Source organism: Lytechinus variegatus, chromosome 5 (assembly GCF_018143015.1).
Source record: "Lytechinus variegatus isolate NC3 chromosome 5, Lvar_3.0, whole genome shotgun sequence".
In the NCBI taxonomy this organism is placed as follows: domain Eukaryota; kingdom Metazoa; phylum Echinodermata; class Echinoidea; order Temnopleuroida; family Toxopneustidae; genus Lytechinus; species Lytechinus variegatus.
The window spans coordinates 10,228,414-10,247,883 of record NC_054744.1 but is presented as its reverse complement, the minus strand read 5'-3'; the positions used below and the strand labels follow the sequence as shown (position 1 = coordinate 10,247,883).

The following is a 19,470-nucleotide window of genomic DNA, read 5'->3' as shown; positions in this document are numbered from 1 at the left end:
TTTTTTGTCTCACCTGCGAAGCAAAGTGAGACTATAGGCGCCGCTTTTCCGACGGCGGCGGCGGCGTCAACATCAAATCTTAACCTGAGGTTAAGTTTTTGAAATGATGTCATAACTTAGAAAGTATATGGACCTAGTTAATAAAACTTGGCCATAAGGTTAATCAAGTATTACTGAACATCCTATTAGAGTTTCATGTCACATGACCAAGGTCAAAGGTCATTTAGGGTCAATGAACTTAGACCATGTTGGAGGAATCAACATCGAAATCTTAACCTGAGGTTAAGTTTTTGAAATGTCATCATAACTTAGAAAATATATGGACCTAGTTCATGAAACTTGGACATAAGGTTAATCAAGTATCACTGAACATCCTGCATGAGTTTCACGTCACATGACCAAGGTCAAAGGTCATTTAGGGTCAATGAACTTTGGCCGAATTGGGGATATCTGTTGAATTCCCATCATAACTTTGAAAGTTTATGGATCTGATTCATGAAACTTGGACATAATAGTAATCAAGCATCACTGAAAATTTTGTGCAAGTTTCAGGTCTCATGATTAAGGTCAAAGGTCATTTTGGGTCAATGAACTTTGGCCGAATCGGGGGTATCTGTTGAATTACCATCATAACTTTGAAAGTTTATTGGTCTAGTTCATTAAACTTGGACATTAGAGTAATCAAGTATCACTGAACATCCTGTGCGCGTTTCAGGTCACATGACCAAGGTCAAAGGTCAATGAACTTTGGCCGAATTGGGTGTATCTGTTGAATTACCATCATAACTTTGAAAGTTTATGGATCTGATTCATGAAACTTGTACATAAGAGTAATCAAGTATCACTGAACATCCTGTTCGAGTTTCAGGTCAAATGATCAAGGTCAAAGGTCATGTAAGGTCAATGAACTTTGGCCATGTTGGGGTTTTTTGTTGAATAACCATCATATCTCTGTAAGTTTATTGGTCTAGTTCATAAAAAAAGGGAAATAAGAGTAACCATGTATCACTGAACATCTTGTGCGAGTTAGAGTAGTATTCAAAGTGAGCACTGCTGCTATATTGAACCGCGTGATGCAGGTGAGACGGCCAGAGGCATTCCACTTGTATTGAAATATCTATATATTTGTATATTATTCATATTATTTATTTTAAAGTTTATGTTTGTATATCTAAAAGTAGAATAGGAACTCATGAAGTTACAGAGTAAAGGAGTGATATGAATCAGTTTGTTCCTTCTTAGATTTTTTATTTCTGAATGTGATATTGGCAGATCCAAAAATATTTATTTTACTGGTATTAATTTATAGTTAGAATTTGGTTTATTGCATTCCGTCTGTTTCTTTTAAATAAATGTTTTGAATGTATCATTTATTTGCGCATGTAATTTCCATTTGCAGTAGGTTCATAATTATAGAGAAAAATTTTCAAGTTTTGCTCATCTTCAAAAATTGTACTAAGTATATTCTATCTTTCATCCGTCTCTTTCCACATATCTTCTTTTCTTTCTCTTTATGTCTCTTGTCTCCTGTTAACATCATTTTACTTTTTCTTCTCCTCTTTCTCTTTATCTATCTATTTATCTCACCCTTCCTCACATTTGCCCATGCATGCAACTCATTTTTCTCTTACTACTTCCAGGCTCATGTACATTACCTCATCTCACTCAGCTCCAGCTATCTGTTAGTCATCATCATCCCACAGATCTGTACATACTTGCACAAATTCCATTTCCAAGGCAACAGATCTTATGAACTAAATAGACTTTAATTTTCACATCTTATCCGTAAAGTGCATACACAAACGACTAAGCATATACATATAAAGCTGCTGCCTAGGCATGATCATTCTGCTAACATATACATAGAGATACCATTTATCAAGGCCCTGCAAACATTTTCTACATATACGCCACTAAAGGGGCCATCACTTATCATTGGTTTAGATGGCGGTTCACGGCAGTTTGCCCGCAAATTTGGATGCAATCAAGCCCTTTATAGTAGGGTAAGGCCAATTTACATGGGTTACAACATTGGTGATTGCTTTTGAATTGTGCTTTACTAACGTAGCAATAAACATCTTATTGTACGGGAACCCATTAAATACAAATTGGCTCAAATAGCATCCAACTTGGGGGGGGGGGGTAGAATAACATCTAAACCTATCATGTGTGATTGTCCCTTTAGCCAATAAGATAATAAGATCCAAAAGAAAGTACTCATCAATAAAGCTTTGTAATTCTCTGCTAGACGGTTTTGTGTTGGCATGATGCATTTTTTAATTTATTGTTTATAGTGTGGCATTATTGCAAGAATGTGCAGTATTTGGTGGAATTGATTGAGCAGTGTTAAAAAGTTCTATCACATTGAAACAATGTAATTAAGTAGTTTGATGGTTGGGATGTTATTCAAAGGGGGGGGATCAAAAGCATGGGAGGTAGGGTGGTGGTCTTACGGTATTGAGACCTGGGTTTGAGATTAAGATGACGGATTACCGTACTACCCATTGCTCAGTTAACAGAGGTCTTAAAATCAGAGGTCCTGTTGTTAATTACAAACATTTTGTACTTTTCCAGCAGTAACAGAAAATAACCAAAACAAAAACACCAACATACCAAAATAATATACATAGGACATGTGTTGCATCAATAATAGCATTTTTCTTGAATTTACCCAGACTTATATCCAACATACATGTACAAATATTCTTCTACGGTCTTTCATTAACATTTGTGGTATCGCAATGCTTTTTTATTTTTAGTTCTGAAAATCAGCATACATAAGCAACGGGCAAAAATTTCCCAGTAAACACTCTTTTGTGAATAACAATTTGTGCTTGTTTAAGCTTGGATGAATGTATTTTCCAGATAAGCATGATACTGCGGCAATGCTAGAGCAATTTTTCAGGCATCAGTAATAGCTTTTTCTTTTCTACTAATGGAAGACCTACTTCTGCTAGAGATTATTCACTGTTGCTAGAGCTATACCAAATAACTGCCAACAGTAAAAAGTGTTGGAATGCTTAAGGGCATAATTTTGTTAAAGCTTGCATATGCACAATTACAAGCAGAGATTTTTTTTCTGGGGCTAATTTGTTTAACTCACCAGTTCAATTTTGCTACATTTCTTTAGTTTAAATTGGACCCTATGAGAATTTTCTGGGTGCTTCTTATTTTCCCATAATATTAAATATATATGACAAAAATTGGCCAACAAATAATGAAGCCCAATAGTTTGATTGTTTTGAAGAAAAAATACCTTAAAATATATCTAGTATGAGTTCACACATCTTGATCATACATCATATTACAATATTGATGATTTGAAATTATACAATGAATTAATGGCCCAAAATGTCCTACATGTAGCTTGCAATTCAGTTGCATATAAAATTGGTCTATTCTGTTGCCTAGTGTATGTAAGCCAATAGCGTTAGTCTAATTTACCATATCAGTCAACATTAGCATCATAAAAGTACTGTTTGAAACCTAAAAACAACCACACAAGATTGCACAAATTATTGTCTCAAAGTATTTACAATAAACACTCTTAAATCATGTATAGTATTTACATTCTTACCATTCCAAACACATGGAATGATCAAAATATTGTTATGCATGTATATGAGTTGATTTGGTATTACATGTACATGTATGTCTATGACAAAATGAGTGAATTACAAATATACATCTGTTTTTGTTTGTTTCAAAGTATCAGAATTTTTCTTCTTATTTATAGTCTTTTTAGGGGGGAACGGGGGGTCAGAGCAAAAAAATATGTAGAAAGAATTCAGTAAATTTAATCCAACCAAATTTAACAAGGAATTAGGTGCATATTAGTAGATTAAGGAAGTGTGCAAAAAAGTGATATGATTTTTTTAGAAAAGAGAAAGAAAGAAAAGAGATTTCCTTCAAAGGAATCAAACTTGAGATAAAGAATGGCATGAATTCATAATTATCATTGTGAAAAAACTAAACCATAAAATCACTCGGTGCGACACCTGTAGTAGTCACTCCTTTGTTGAATCGAGAATGACTTGCCAAATGTGTTTTGACTGTTTTAATGAACCATCACAAACATAAAACCACCAACATATTAGGCAATGGGTTAGGACTGAGCATGAAGCCTACATGCTGTTTGACGGGGCATCGCTGGTGGGGCTGCTGGCTTCTTTGTCTGGTATGTTGGGTAGGTCGTCGGCCCACTTGTACACCCCATCCGCGTAGCATGATTGCATGTCCGGCAGCTCGCCCTCCTCGGTGTAGTACATGATGTAGAAGTTGCACATCTCGTCATCACCTGTCATCCTGTGTTTCTAAGAGGAGTAAAAATTCTAGCGTGAATAGGGCCAGGTGTAGTACATGATGTAGAAGTTACACATGGCATCCTGTTTTTCAAGAAAAGTAAAATTTCTAGTGTGAATAGGGCCAGGTGTAGTACATGATGTAGAAGTTGCATATCTCGTCGTCACCTGTCATCCTGTGTTTTAAGAGGAGTCAAAATTCTAGTGTGAATAGGGCCAAGTGTATTACATGATGTAGAAGTAGCATATCCCATCATCACCCGTCGTCCTGTGTTTTAAGACGCGTAAAAATTCTAGCGTGAATGGGGCCAGGGGATATTCCACCCCCCCTTCACATTTTAGGAAGATAAAAATTACAAAGTGAACAGGGCCACATATCTCGTCCCCCCCCCCCCCACTGCCATACAATTCTGTGATCCTTATACTGAATGGTTTGTCTTACCATGCTGAAATTATGGGAAGACAAACATGTTAACAATTTCATCATTGTTCATTTCTTCTGATTACTTTGCTCTTTACTCATATTTGGTAATAAAGAAGTTATTACTTCCCTGGCAGTAATGAATGATTAAAGTGTCATATGGGCTGAAAAATTGAACTTGTACTGTTATAGATCGATGTCATAATTGGCTATCCGTAGTTAAGCCAAAACTTTATACCAGAGTTTAACTTGAACCTGGTTTGAGAATATGGGATTATCTGTTTGATATTTAATTTGTCTAAAAAAGTACTCTCACAAAAAGGTGTGTTCTGGATTCTTTTTAGCACAAACCAATTGAAGAATTTCAAATCATTCTTTATCACTTACTTATATGTTTCCTTGATCATTTGACTTGACCCCCCCCCCACACCTTTCCTACCCCTGGGTAAAAACCCTACTCAGGACAGAATGTCTTGAAGCATATAGGTAGGGCCTTCATAGGTCGATTTCTATTGAAACTACATACATGTAGAATTCTTGCATCTCTACACTGTTGTCATCAGATATTAGATATGTCTGATTATTTGAGTTGAATAGGAACACTTTTGTGCAATGTAATCTGTGATTGTGAAAAATTAATTTACTATACTGCTTTTTTCTCAAAATCTTTGGTGTACTTATGTGGTCTATCTTTATACTTACCCAGTGTATGTAGTCTCATCTCTGTCACTATCATACGTGCACCGTGCTGCCTGATATTTTCCGAAAAGGAGAGCAAAAAAAGAATTGTTTTTAGTGGTAGAATCTTACAAATGCTTGATTGAAATGTAAATGAAACGATTTGTGCTATGCATTTTATGCAATACTATAGACATTTGCTGGTACATTATTCATTTTCAGTATAAAGGAAGTGATTGATTACATATTGTGCTCTGTATAGTGTTCCTATAATCATAATTATTCAAAGGACAAGTCCACCCCAACAAAAACTTGATTTGAATAAAAAGAGAAAAATTCAACAAGGATAACACTGAAAATTTCATCAAAATCGGATGTAAAATAAGAAAGTTATGGCATTTTGAAGTTTCGCTTATTTTCAACAAAATAGTTATATGAACGAGCCAGTTACATCCAAATGAGAGAGTTGATGACATCACTCACTCACTATTTCTTTTGTATTTTATTATACGAAATATGAAATATTTTTATTTTCTCATCATTGTCATGTGAAATGAAGTTTCATTCCTCCCTGAACACGTGGAATTCCATTATTTCTAACATTTTGTGCTTCAGGCAAGGAGGTCCTAATCGTCAAATTCGTAAAAATTGAAATATTGTATAATTCAAACAATAATAAACAAAAGAAATAGTGAGTGACATCATCGAATATCTCATTTGGATGTAACTGGCTCGTTCATAAAACTATTTTGTTGAAAATAAGCGAAACTTTGAAATGTCATAACTTTCTTATTTTACATTCGATTTTGATGAAATTTTCAGCATTATGCTTGTCTGATATTTCTCTATTGATTCAAATCAACATTTTTCTGAGGTGGACTTGACCTTTAAAGAGATCATTCCATCACAGAGATTGACTGACAAAAAAAGCTCACTTGTATGATGTGTGTGTGTATTTATTACTTTCATTTGTTGAACATCGTTGTTTTTAAATTCATACAATTTTTAATAAAATGTGAAATTTTACACATCTGATCTTCATTGTATTTTCACTGTTGCGATGCAAATTAAATACCTGTATAAGGATGTGAATTTTTTTGTAGTATTTCTGTAATTATTTAGTTTGATATTAATTCATATTCCAAACCATCATTCCTTAAATTGAAAGAAGGTCTATCTTATAGGTGGTTGAATGAAATATGGTGGTTGTGTAGATGATGATGATGATGGTGGTGGTGATGATGGTGATGATGATGAGGATTATGATGATTATGATGATGGTGATGATGATGAAGGTGATGATGGTATTGATGATGATGGTATTGATTATGATGGTGATGATGATGGTGGTATTTATTATGATGGTGATGATGATGATGATGATGGTATTGATGATGATGGTGATGATGATGATGGTGCAGGATATGATATTGATGATGTTGGTGTTGTTGAAGGTGGTGACGCTGATGATGGTCGCAATATTGACGATTAACTCTCTTGCCATTAAATGCAATAGAAAAAACCTGAATATATCTTACCAGTAAGTCTCCTGATCGAATCTCAACATCCTTTGTGATTGGGTTGAACATCTGTGGAGGGAAATTGATTTCAAAACATCACTGTATTCTGAAGTGGTCATAGAACTAATAATACACGGATGGACCTGATAAACCCTGTCACCATGCCTTTCGCCCTTTTCTCTCCCATCTGTCTCTCTTCACCTCATTGATGGCATCATCGTCTTCTTTCTTATTCTTTTTTTTTGTTGGAAAATTTGTCTCTTTTCTAAATTCTTTCTTCTCTATTTTGTCCTTTTCCCTGGCTTCTTCACCCTGCTCTCCTTCTCTTCTTCCTCCTATTCTCCTTTTCTTCTTCCATTTCTTCCTCATCTTCCTTATCATTTCTTCCTCCTCTTCATATTCGTCTTCCTCCCCTTCATATTCGTCTTCCTCCCCTCTTCTCGTTTTAATTTTTAACTACGTAAACATCTATCAGCTTCATAATAATGATATCAAACAAATCTTTACCTGAGGTAATTGTGGGCTTCGTTTACCAATCTCTGTCCAGAATTCGTCCCTGATTCGATAGCCAGATATCAACTGTCCTGTAGGGGTTTGAACATAATTACAAGGATTAGGTACTTTGACAAAAAATGAATGTTTGTTTCAATGATGAAACTCTTTAAGTTAGATGTTTTAATTTTAGGAATATATCCTCTGGGGTCGATAACACAAAGCTTAGCAAACATCATAGATCTTCTTTGTTTTCAATTGATTGTATTGACTACAAAGAATTGATCGTCAAAATCTAGCGTACGATTATTTTGGGTTACGGGACCTGGTTGTCCGCATGTACAGGGGGGCGGACGGATTAGGCTGGCGATAACGACAGTTCGTGATAGGGCGTCGATACTGATGCTAATGATGACAATGCTTCAATTATTACTCATTTCTTGTTCTTATTTTGACAAAATATGGATATCTATCAAAATTTCATTATGTTGATGGTGGTTATGATGATTGATGATGATGATGATGATTATGATGATGACGATGATAATAATATCTGTATATTTACCCAGGGTAGCCACAGTTCCGAAAATTGTTCTCCCAGCGGGCCCTGCTATGATAATGATGATGATGATAATGATAATGAAGATGGTGGTGGTGGTGATGATGATCATGCTGCTGCTGCTGTTGCTGATGGTGATAATATTGGTGTTGGTGATCATGGTGTTGTTGATGATGTTGGTGATCATGATGATAGTGTTGATGCCGTCAACAATGATTGTATAAATGCCACTGACTTGAACAATTATATAATGGGCATTTATGTGAACATTTCGCCCCAAAGAAAATTACATTGTTAAATCTTTGATATAACTTTAATACGCAATGGTTTAAAACTACATCCTACATCTTACCTAGTTTGTGTGCGTGGACTCTGTAAGCAAATGGATGAAGCGTGGGTCCCTCGTATTCACAGGCTGTCTCAAGATGTACATCTATCATCGTTCAAAAAATAACACAATTATTTAGAGGCAGTACTATAATGAGCAAAATGATTTCAGAATTAAGCCCAACAAAACAATTTGAATTCCCGATGAGCAAAATTTTGACTCATTTCTAATGAAAATCAAATTTTGTGATAGATTTTGACGTAATGGATAGAAAAATCTTGTCCTTCTTACAATAATTTTTTGTTTACATTTCTTTATTTTTCTTGGTTGTGAAACATTATATTGCACCCCCCCCCTTCCCCAAGCGCCCTATCCCATTGGTATGGAAGCTTAAAAGTGCCACCGAGATGTTGAGATAATTATCTCGGGAAGTCGACATCTTGATAGCAAAAGATAAGATGACGAGATCCCGGATCTCATCATGTGGACATCTTTAAGAAGAGATGATGAGATGACAAGATCCCGAATCTCATCATGTCAACATCTTTTAGAAGAGATGATGAGATGACAAGATCCCGGATCTCATCATGTCAACATCTTTTAGAAGAGATGATGAGATGACAAGATCCCGGATCTCATCATGTTGACATCTTGTAGAAGAGATGATGAGATGACAAGATCCCGGATCTCATCATGTTGACATCTTGTAGAAGAGATGATCAGATGACAAGATCTCGGATCTCATCATGTTGACATCTTGTAGAAGAGATGATCAGATGACAAGATCTTGGATCTCGTCATGTCTACATCCAGTGGAAGAGATGATCAGATGTCATGATCTCGTAACTCGTCATGTCTACATCTTTAAGAAGAGATGATTAGATGACATGATCATGGATCGAAGATCTTGTCATCTGACCATTTCTTCTAAAAGATGTCGACATGACGAGATCCGGGATCTTGTCATCTGATCATCTCTTCTAAAAGATGTTGACATGATGAGATCCTGGATCTTGTCATCTGATCATCTATTCTACAAGATGTTGACATGATGAGATCCGGGATCTTGTCATCTCATCATCTCTTCTACAAGATGTTGACATGATGAGATCCGGGATCTTGTCATCTCATCATCTCTTCTAAAAGATGTTGACATGATGAGATCCAGGATCTTGTCATCTCATCATCTCTTCTAAAAGATGTTGACATGATGAGATCCGGTATCTTGTCATCTCATCATCTCTTTTACAAGATGTCAACATGATGAGATCGAGGATCTCGTCATCTGATCTTTTGCTATCAAGATGTCGACTTCCCAAGATAATTATCTCAACATCTCGGTGGCACTTTTAAGCTTCCATACATTGGCCTTTGAAGCATCTAGTATAGAAAACAAACTTCGGCAATACACACAAAAATCACATTATTTGGGCTTTACTCACGAACCCTCAATCTAATTACGCGTTTTGTACAGCAGCATAAACGAGTGTTGTCAGTCAGTTTGCACTCGAATCTAGATTTTTACCCTATTTTTTCTAGTTTATTTCATTTTTTTATAAATAACCTGATAATAGGATCCATGATCCATTTGTAAAAGTAAATACTATAATGGAAATCTCCAGTGCCTTTCTTTCTTATTTAGGAGGCTTGTATTGGGGTATGGACATGTAAAAACAAAAACTACACAAAAATTCATAAATGATCAAAATTAATACAATCCTCTATCAATAATCTTACCTTTTGATTTGCCAGGAATCTCGCCGTCACTTCCCAAGAAGAAAACTCCAGCTTTAAATGGCTGCCTAAAACATTTTAAAAATATGGCGAAGCTATCAATCGTTTTTTTTTTTAATTGTCACATTCAATTAAAGATCATTATATCTTTAGGCATTATATATTACAAGCATTTAGGGGAAATAAGTAGAATTTCTCTTTTAAAAGTTGAAAAGTTTTTAATTTTTTTATGCAAAGATGTTAGGCCTAATTTGTTGCACTTGTTCATATAGTGTTAGGTTTAGGCAAGATAATTATGATTCACTTTCCTCGTATGGAATCTCAATGGCCTGTATTCTGAAGTTAGGTTTAACTGAAACTCAGGTTTAAAGTTGTGGTTTAAGTATGGATAGCCAATTGTTACATAAATCACTAACAGTAGAGATATCCTATTTCAGCTCATTTGACTCTCAAATCATTCATAATTATCTTAGAAGTATAAATAGATGATTGTCTTTACCATTGAAGAATCAGGGAAGAGCACATATCAGAAACATACAATTTAATAATAAAAAAATGACTCTTTTGGCTTCCCATAATTTTATAACAGAGTTGGACCATGGTCTAAGTTAGACCTGACCTCAGAATACAGGCCAATGTCTTCGTTTTTTCTTTCTAATGTAGGCAGGAGACATTGTATAAAACATTTTCATGTAAGAGAGCTTAAGTCTGGAAAATTGACGGTGATAATCATTCCAGTCTAGGATATCTATAATGTGTTAACTAATTATATCAATAATTATTAGTTAATTGGAAAAAAATTCATTAGAAATAAGGAAAAATAGATACTGAACGAAAAAATGGTTGAGTTGAGTAAAAAAAAATGATTGAACTACTCACGGTTTAAGCGTCCAGGTAAGAGCAATACCGGAATTATCCGTAGAGCCGTCTAATTAGAAAAAAGTCAGAATTTTACTTAAAAACTTGTTAGATAAATGCTCAATATCCTGGAGACTCAAAACCTCCAAAGATACGATGTAATATCTTTTAGCGAAAGTATTTCGTTAACAAGCGGTTATCCAGAGTCTAGACATCAAGGGCGTAGTTGGAAATCTCCCCGCCTGGCGATCTTGGCGCGGACAGGTGGTCCAGTTTTACGACTTTGTTGACAAAAAATTATTGGCGGGGAGATTTCTTCCCTACCTCCTCACTTTTCTTCGTGGTGTTCAGAGTAGCAGGTCGTATTAATTTCGATCGCTTGTTTGATTATTTCCAATTCCTACAAATTTCTATTTCCTACAAATTTCGACGCCTTGCTGCACTTGTTTAACATTTGTTGTTAGGAAAAATCAGGACGCTTTGCTGGTATTACTACTCTCTTGATAAAGTTACATGCAGTTTCAGGACGCTTTGCAGGATTTGAGTCTTTTTAACTCGTCATTTGTTTATTCTCCTTGCGCTGTACGACCTGCCTGCTACTTATTACTTGCTAACTTATGACAATTTTTCGGAATTCGTTGAATCTACCTCAGTACACCATCCTCCTGTGTTGTCGTCGGTGAGCTCTTTTTGCTTGGATTCTACGTCTCTTTTACGTCTCATTTTCGACTATTGTGACAATTGTGAGTACTTGAATATACCACAGCTCGTCATTATCCTGTCTGCCGGTTTTCTGTGCCCGGATTCTAAGTTCACTCTAACTTTTGAGCAGCCTCTGTCTTTCCACGTCATCTTTTGGAGTAGTTGAAAATGCCGAAAGTAAAGCAGGGAAGGAAAAATGCTGGCAAGCCTGCAACGCCTCGTCGCACGCGGAAGGCTGGGACTGGGAGTGCATCGTCTACCTCGGTCGTCGAAGAGGACGTCGCTGGAGCCGGCACGAGTATTATAAACGGTGAGTCTGATACTGTAGGGGCTCCCTGGCCCATAGTTACCCCTCCCGGCGCTGCGCATAGTTCTGAGGCAACTCATGAAATTCAGGCGCCTTCACATCCCCCTGATACTCCTGTTACCCTCCCCATTTATGATGCTTCTGGCATTACCCCTCCGACACAGCCGGCTATGCTGAGCTGCGTATGCGATGAGCTGGGTAGTGAGGTTCCTCTCGGGATCAAAGAAAAGATTTGGAGTGGTGAATATTTTGATCTCGGTTTGCTACTAAAAAGGGACGGCGCGCAGTTAGATTCCGCTCAATCATTCAGCCTCTGTTCTACGGGGGCTGCAGTAGTTTTGCGGCCGCATAGCAAGCCCCCTGTGCTGTCTAATATTGAACAGTGGACATCAGCTTTTCTGATTTTCGCGTCGATATATCTAGAGCGTCATCCAGCTCGGGCTCGGGAATTATTGAAGTACATGGACATCGTACGTTCCATTGTACGATATGGGGGGGTCAATTGGCGGTCTTATGATGCGCAATTTCGCCTCCGTCAGGCGCGTCACCCCTTTAGATCCTGGGCGTCAATCGACTCTGAACTATGGCTGACAATCACAACAGCGATCACAATTTTCAATATCCCGCCTCGTCATCCCTCGCCTCCAGGAGCCAGCCCTTTCGCCCATACGGGCGGGGAGCAAGCCGCATGCCCCCGTCTCGGCAATATGGTTCAAACCGCGTCGGCATCCCCCGACCCCCGCTGCTCTGTTACGCATTCAATGACACCGGGTCATGCAGCCGAGTTAACTGCCGTTTTCTGCACAGATGCAGAAACTGTTCCGCAACTTCCCATGGCACCCACGCCTGCGTCAAACCCGCCGCCGCCGCCAGTAGCAAACGGGTGCCAGGCTCAAACACCAATTAATTTGAAACGCATGCTTCGTTTTCTTAATAAGTACGCCAGACGCGATGATGCCGCCCAACTTATTTCTGGGTTCCGATTTGGGTTCTCTCTTGGTTTTACTGGGCTCCGTCACCCTGTTTCTTCACGAAATCTGAAATCGGCAGGGGAGCTGAAGGATATTTTAAAGGATAAGATACAGAAAGAAATTAGCCTGGGTAGAATTGCCGGTCCTTTCCAAAATCCACCCTTTCCGAATTTTCGCTGCTCCCCTATAGGGCTTGTTCCCAAGCGTACCCCGGGGGAATTTCGCCTTATTCAACACCTCTCAGCTCCTCGAGGTCAATCGGTCAATGAGTTTATTAACTCAGATCTATGCTCCGTATCATACACTTCGTTCGACGAAGCTGTTAATCTTGTTTCACGCCTCGGTCAAGGTGCATTTATGGGCAAGGCAGATATCAAATCTGCATTTCGGCTGCTGCCGGTCCACCCTTCTGATTTTGAACTCCTCGGTTTCTGCGTTGACGGGGAATATTTTTACGACAAATGTTTGCCTATGGGCTGTGCTATATCATGTGCGCACTTTGAACGGTTTAGCACTTTTCTCGAGTCTTGTTGTCGCAACCTAGCTAATACTGACCGCATTCTGCATTATCTAGACGATTTCTTCTTCGCCGGCGCTTCGCGCGAGGAGTGTGAATCGTCTATGAGGCATTTTTTGGCTATGTGCGAGGCTTTTGGAGTCCCTATTGCAAGCGAGAAAACGGAAGGGCCCGTTTCTTCTATCACCTTTTTAGGTTTAGAGATTGATGCGATAGCAATGAAAGTTCGCGTTCCTAGTCAGAAAATCGACTCCCTGCAGGCAGCGTTGCGTCACTGTGAAGCGCAAAAGAAGTTGACATTGAGACAATTGCAATCGCTTATCGGCAGCCTTAATTTTGTGTGTAAAGCTGTTGCTCCAGGTAGGGCATTTCTTAGGCGTCTTATCGATTTGACTCGAGGCGTCCGTCGTCCGGAGCACCGAATTCGCATATCGAAAGGGGCAAGAGCTGATTTACAGGCGTGGGCTCTGTTTTTATCCGAGTTTAATGGCACCGTCATGTTTTCTCACCCAAACTGGCGCTCAAACACCGAATTTCAGTTTTTCACAGATGCAGCAGCTAGCATTGGTTTTGGCATTTTCTTTCAGAACAAATGGGCACAGGGCCGTTGGCCTGCAGCGATTTTGGATGCAGGTTTTTCCATTGCCTTCTTAGAGCTATTTCCGATTGTGGCGGGTATCCGGTTATGGGGGGCGCGTTTAGCTAACAACCGGGTTCTTTTCTGGTCGGATAACCAAACCGTTGTGCATGTTGTTAATTCGCAAACATCTAAGTGCAAACACATCATGAAGCTAGTTAGGATTTTGGTAGGGCTTTGCTTGAAATACAACATTCTTTTTAGGGCGCGTTACGTGCCTGGCTCTTCCAACGAAATAGCTGACTCCCTCTCTCGTTTTCAGATGGAAAGGTTTCGGCAGCTAGCACCGGGCGCCGATCAGCGGGGATGCGTCATACCCATCCATCTGTGGCGGACCTTTTTGTAGAGAGGAATCGTCTCATGCTGGCTTCTCGAGCGCAGAGCACTCATTCTACCTATAGGAAGGCTTGGGACGCATTCGAGCAATTTCGGTTGCGATATCACTACGATATAAATGTCGAACCAGACGTTGAACAGGTGGCTCAGTTTATTTCTTTTCTTTCATGGCATGGTTATGCGGGATCAACCATAAGTACTTACATTTCAGGGTTAGCCTTTGGGATGCAGGCTTCGGGTTGGCCTGACACGACCGGCTGTTTCGCCATTCGGCGTTTGGTGGATGGTTGTCGGCGCAAATTTGCCCAGCATGATACTCGGTGCCCCATAACTTTCCCCATTTTGAAATCGTTAATTCATGCCATACCTCATGTTTGTCCAAATTCTTACAATCAGGCACTTTTTCGCGCCGCTTTTTTAGTGGCGTTTTTTGGCTTTCTCCGGGTGGGCGAGTTTACGGCTCAATCTAAACGGGGCCCCCTATCTTTGTTGGAAAACGATGTTTGTATACGGGGGGAGGGTCCCCGCAGAAAATTGGAAGTCACAATCCGGAGGTCAAAGTCGGATCAGACAGGGAAAGGGTGTTGCATTATTATTCCCACGAATACTTCATCTCCAATGTGTCCTGTTCTGGCTGTAGATAATTACTTGTCCATTCGTTCTAGTAGTCAGGGGAGAGAACGCGCCTTTTTCCGCCACTTTAGCACTCAGCCGTTGACGAGGCATGAATTTGGTAAAACATTAAAACAGGCGATATCATTCCTCAACTTGCCGGTGGAGTTTTATTCCTCTCATTCGTTCCGTATCGGGGCGGCAACGTCTGCTGCAATGGCAGGGATCCCTGACGCTCGAATTCAAAATATGGGGCGCTGGGCTTCTCTTTCCCACCGACGCTACATCCGGGCCAATTATGCCTTGCTTGGCGATAGTTTGTAAACAGGGGCGATCGCCACGGCCAAGTATTTTGCCTAAAGTAATTAATACAAAGGTCGCGCTTCTTGGTATTTTGTTCCCCCTTTCTTTTCTAGTAATCTCATTTTACAAATTATGTTGCTTTTAGTCAGAAGCTGGGTTTTTAGCTGCAAGTTTAAGGGTGTGTTACTTACAGATAGGCAGCTCAAAATATGAAGTGAAGAAGGGATGTTTTCATTACATTTGATTTGAATGTGGTCGCTGGTAATTTCTATTTTGATAACAAGGGTAGTGAGGGGCGTTATGCATATCTTGGTTATGAGCATGCCCGTAATTTAGTGATGCAGGTTATTTATGTATACTGGAAGTAGAATTATTCACTAGTTGCATTTTGTACTGTGTTCAAAATACTCAATGGCGGGTTTCTCGCTCGCTTGGCAGTGCATTAGTGAACACTGAATACAGAATGGGGTTGAATTCAGTGGCAACATATTTAAGTGCCTACAATATATGCATTGTTATATATTGTTATGATGTGTTATAGCATGTTTTGGGGCCATCAGGCTCCTAAGTTGTAGTTCGCCTTGCTGCTTGTCCTTTTTGTTTTTTCTCTCCCCATTGCAGCTGATATGATTCCGCCTGGCTGTAACCCGTTCAACATTTGGTTTGGAAGGAGCCTGCTTACTCTCGATCTACATGCCACGCGTCCAAGCGAATTTTTTCTCGACCTGGGTCTTTAGACGAACTTGAAGGGGGGCACCAGTCGGCTATACCTCATCCTTTGTTTATCCGCGATCTACTTTTCGATATAGCACGAGACATGAACTAGTTTGTGGGTCAGACCTGCCACGTAATAACACGTGGCATTTCCTTCGGAGCGATGCCATACCCCCCCCCTCCCCTCACTGCCCGTTCGACCATTAATGTTTGACCTATGTGGCCCCTGGACATTTTACGACTCTATTTTGCCCCTCGTCCAGCCAAAGTATTACGGCTCTTCGCTAATTCAGCTTGTATGTCCATTGGATTTCTTGGACGGATAACAGAAGTCGGGAGTTCACGTTTTGTTTTTAACAGATTTTAGATGTTAAATGTGTTATAAGATGTTTAGGTTTAGGTTTTTGCTCTTGCGCGAAGCAGAATGTGTTGTGGCGGCGGGATGTCAATCCGGGCAAGATGTACCCATATTTTCCATCCCGTTTGGCGGAATTGCATTTTTTGCCACACCACATTCGTTCGTTCAGTAATTTACTTTATCATTATATAAACATAGTTGTATAACGAGAGGCTTCCTGAGAGGTTTATTACAATTCGCAAAAGAATAATGATTATTAGCGCCCACGTTGGCCTGGTGGGCTACGGCAAGCTGAGAAATCTTGTCGTAGATAGGCCTGTGGATGGATTTATATGTATTTCCCCTACTTTGGCCACGTGGCAAGCTGGGAAATCTTGGCACGAAATTTAAGTAGGAAGGGCAAGCTGTGAAATCTTGCCATGGTTTTGGGTAAGCTGTGAAATCTTACCATTAATTATCGAACTTGGCAAGCTGTGAAATCTTGCCATGATTGCGGGTAAGCTGTGAAATCTTACCATTAAATATTGAACTTGGCAAGCTGTGAAATCTTGCTATGTTCGTGTTTTTCTGAATTTTGATTATTTTTATTCCCACCTATATTGGTTGAACTATATTTACAGTATTATCGAAAATCATTAGTAACCTCAGGAGGCCTCCACACCTATTTCTTTATGTAAAAGAACGTATGATAATATTATGACTTTTCTTGATGATTTGAATACGGCGATGCTACTCGCTTAATTATTAAACCACGAAATACCGCATATAACTGTGTTTGTATCTTTGTTGTGTCTGGACTTGGATAATATCTTTTAGCGAAAGTATTTCGTTAACAAGCGGTTATCCAGAGTCTAGACATCAAGGGCGTAGTTGGAAATCTCCCCGCCTGGCGATCTTGGCGCGGACAGGTGGTCCAGTTTTACGACTTTGTTGACAAAAAATTATTGGCGGGGAGATTTCTTCCCTACCTCCTCACTTTTCTTCGTGGTGTTCAGAGTAGCAGGTCGTATTAATTTCGATCGCTTGTTTGATATTTCCAATTCCTACAAATTTCCCCACCTCCATCCCCTACACCTCCATTCAGCTAGAAGGGTAGGCGTCTCTTTCCTATTCCATATAGAATTTTGGCTCGTTATTCGCGCTCTGGAGCTATGAGCTTTGTCGCACCTATAGGGTGGGCCGCAAGGGAATTTTCCGTCCGCCCCTTTTCACTCTTTTTAGTACTTTTGGTTTCATATACTTTTGGCTTTGGGTGTTTTGGGGGGTCCGACGTTTTGCCCTTGCCAGAGCGCGCTAAATTTTGCTAGGGTGTATTAGTCAGTTCATTCATTTGTACAGTAATTTACTTTATCATTATATAAACATAATTGTATAACGAGAGGCTTCCTGAGAGGTTTATTACAATTCGCAAAAGAATAATGATTATTAGCGCCCACGTTGGCCTGGTGGGCTACGGCAAGCTGAGAAATCTTGTCGTAGATAGGCCTGTGGATGGATTTATATGTATTTCCCCTACTTTGGCCACGTGGCAAGCTGGGAAATCTTGGCACGAAATTTAAGTAGGAAGGGCAAGCTGTGAAATCTTGCCATGGTTTTGGGTAAGCTGTGAAATCTTACCATTAATTATCGAACTTGGCAAGCTGTGAAATCTTGCCATGATTGCGGGTAAGCTGTGAAATCTTACCATTAAATATTGAACTTGGCAAGCTGCGAAATCTTGCTATGTTCGTGTTTTTCTGAATTTTGATTATTTTTATTCCCACCTTTATTGGTTGAACTATATTTACAGTATTATCGAAAATCATTAGTAACCTCAGGAGGCCTCCACACCTATTTCTTTATGTAAAAGAACGTATGATAATATTATGACTTTTCTTGATGATTTGAATACGGCGATGCTACTCGCTTAATTATTAAACCACGAAATACCGCATATAACTGTGTTTGTATCTTTGTTGTGTCTGGACTTGGATAATAAATATTTAGTTAACCAATTAAATCAATTGATTATCAAATATTCCGAAGGTGTATTTGTTTAGTCTCCAAAATGAAGTTTTCGTACAAATGAATTAAAAATATTTTACTTCGGAATAACGAATTTTATGTAATAGATCGGAATGATGAATTATCGGAATATCGTTTTTTTTATTCTCTCTCTCAGATGAGAAATCTTCGGTAAATGTAATGAACAAAAAAGGTTGGGATATTATTGCTCAACATGATCTATGCATCTATTTATCCATCTATGAAATTTTCCATCTGCTTAACACTTTGCGTGCTGATGTTGTAATCTTGCACATTCGTACAATTAATTTCAACAATCATAATAAATAGTTTTTTACTTGCATTCAAATTAGATAAGATAATAAAAGGCAAAAAGTTCTTAGACTACATCTATATAATAATAGTAAGTATCAACGATGCGATATGGAAATCTTGAATTTAAGAAAATACCTTGGAAACAATTGTCATTATTATCCCTTAAAATTGATTCAGTGTTCAAAGAGTTAATCTGCCTATTTCTGTCAATCTACCTGCATATTATTCTGTGTATATCTATCTACCTACCTATCTATCTATACATATATCTATCTTTCTATGTATTATCTATCTGTCCATCTACATTCAAAATTAAGGTTTACCCGATATTGGGTAACATGCATGTTGGTTGGATCAAAAGATTGACCCAAACTTCTGTACATTTTAAGCAATGTGCAGCGTTGAAATAGCCCAGCAAACGTGTATGTTCCCTTTCTCACTAATATTGGGAAAAATTTACTCAGTAGTTTTAGAGTGTATCTATCTATCTATCTATTTCTATCTCTATCTATCTATCTATCTATCTATTACCATCTCTATCTATCTATTTCCCTCTTTATCTATATATCTATCTATCATTTATTTCCATCTCTATGTATCTATTTTTTCTATCTCCATCTATTTCTATCTCTATCTATCTATATATCTATCTATCTATTTCTCTCTTTATCTATTTCTATTTCTATCTCTCTATTTTTCTATCTCTATCTAATTCTATCTATATCTATCTATCTATTTCTATCTAACTATCTCTATCTATCTCTCTATCTATTTAACTATCTATTTATCTATCTATCTATCTA

At 38.5% G+C, this 19,470-nt stretch overlaps 2 protein-coding genes across 2 annotated transcripts in view; one reads left to right on the top strand and one right to left on the bottom strand.

Moving 5' to 3' along the window:
* Positions 1-1,747: 1,747 nt before the first annotated feature.
* Positions 1,748-19,470, bottom strand: part of LOC121414865 (peptidylglycine alpha-hydroxylating monooxygenase-like) — an 82,228-nt gene continuing 64,505 nt past the window's right edge. Inside the window, exons 6-12 of the mRNA XM_041607918.1 lie at positions 10,913-10,961; positions 10,037-10,101; positions 8,324-8,404; positions 7,428-7,504; positions 6,939-6,989; positions 5,425-5,474; positions 1,748-4,305 (exon numbers count right to left, since the gene is read on the bottom strand). Of these exons, the coding sequence (XP_041463852.1) occupies positions 4,125-4,305; positions 5,425-5,474; positions 6,939-6,989; positions 7,428-7,504; positions 8,324-8,404; positions 10,037-10,101; positions 10,913-10,961 (554 nt within the window). The 3' untranslated portion in view covers positions 1,748-4,124. The remainder of the gene's footprint in view (positions 4,306-5,424; positions 5,475-6,938; positions 6,990-7,427; positions 7,505-8,323; positions 8,405-10,036; positions 10,102-10,912; positions 10,962-19,470) is intronic.
* Positions 11,639-14,379, top strand: LOC121415240. Its single transcript, XM_041608422.1, has one exon. It carries the CDS (start codon positions 11,762-11,764, stop codon positions 14,369-14,371), a length of 2,610 nt encoding a protein of 869 aa, XP_041464356.1. The 5' UTR covers positions 11,639-11,761; the 3' UTR covers positions 14,372-14,379.

What these genes read in the sequence shown, in the direction of transcription:
- LOC121415240 (XM_041608422.1), top strand. Translation starts at nt 11,762, where the DNA reads ATGCCGAAAGTAAAGCAGGGAAGGAAAAATGCTGGCAAGCCTGCAACG.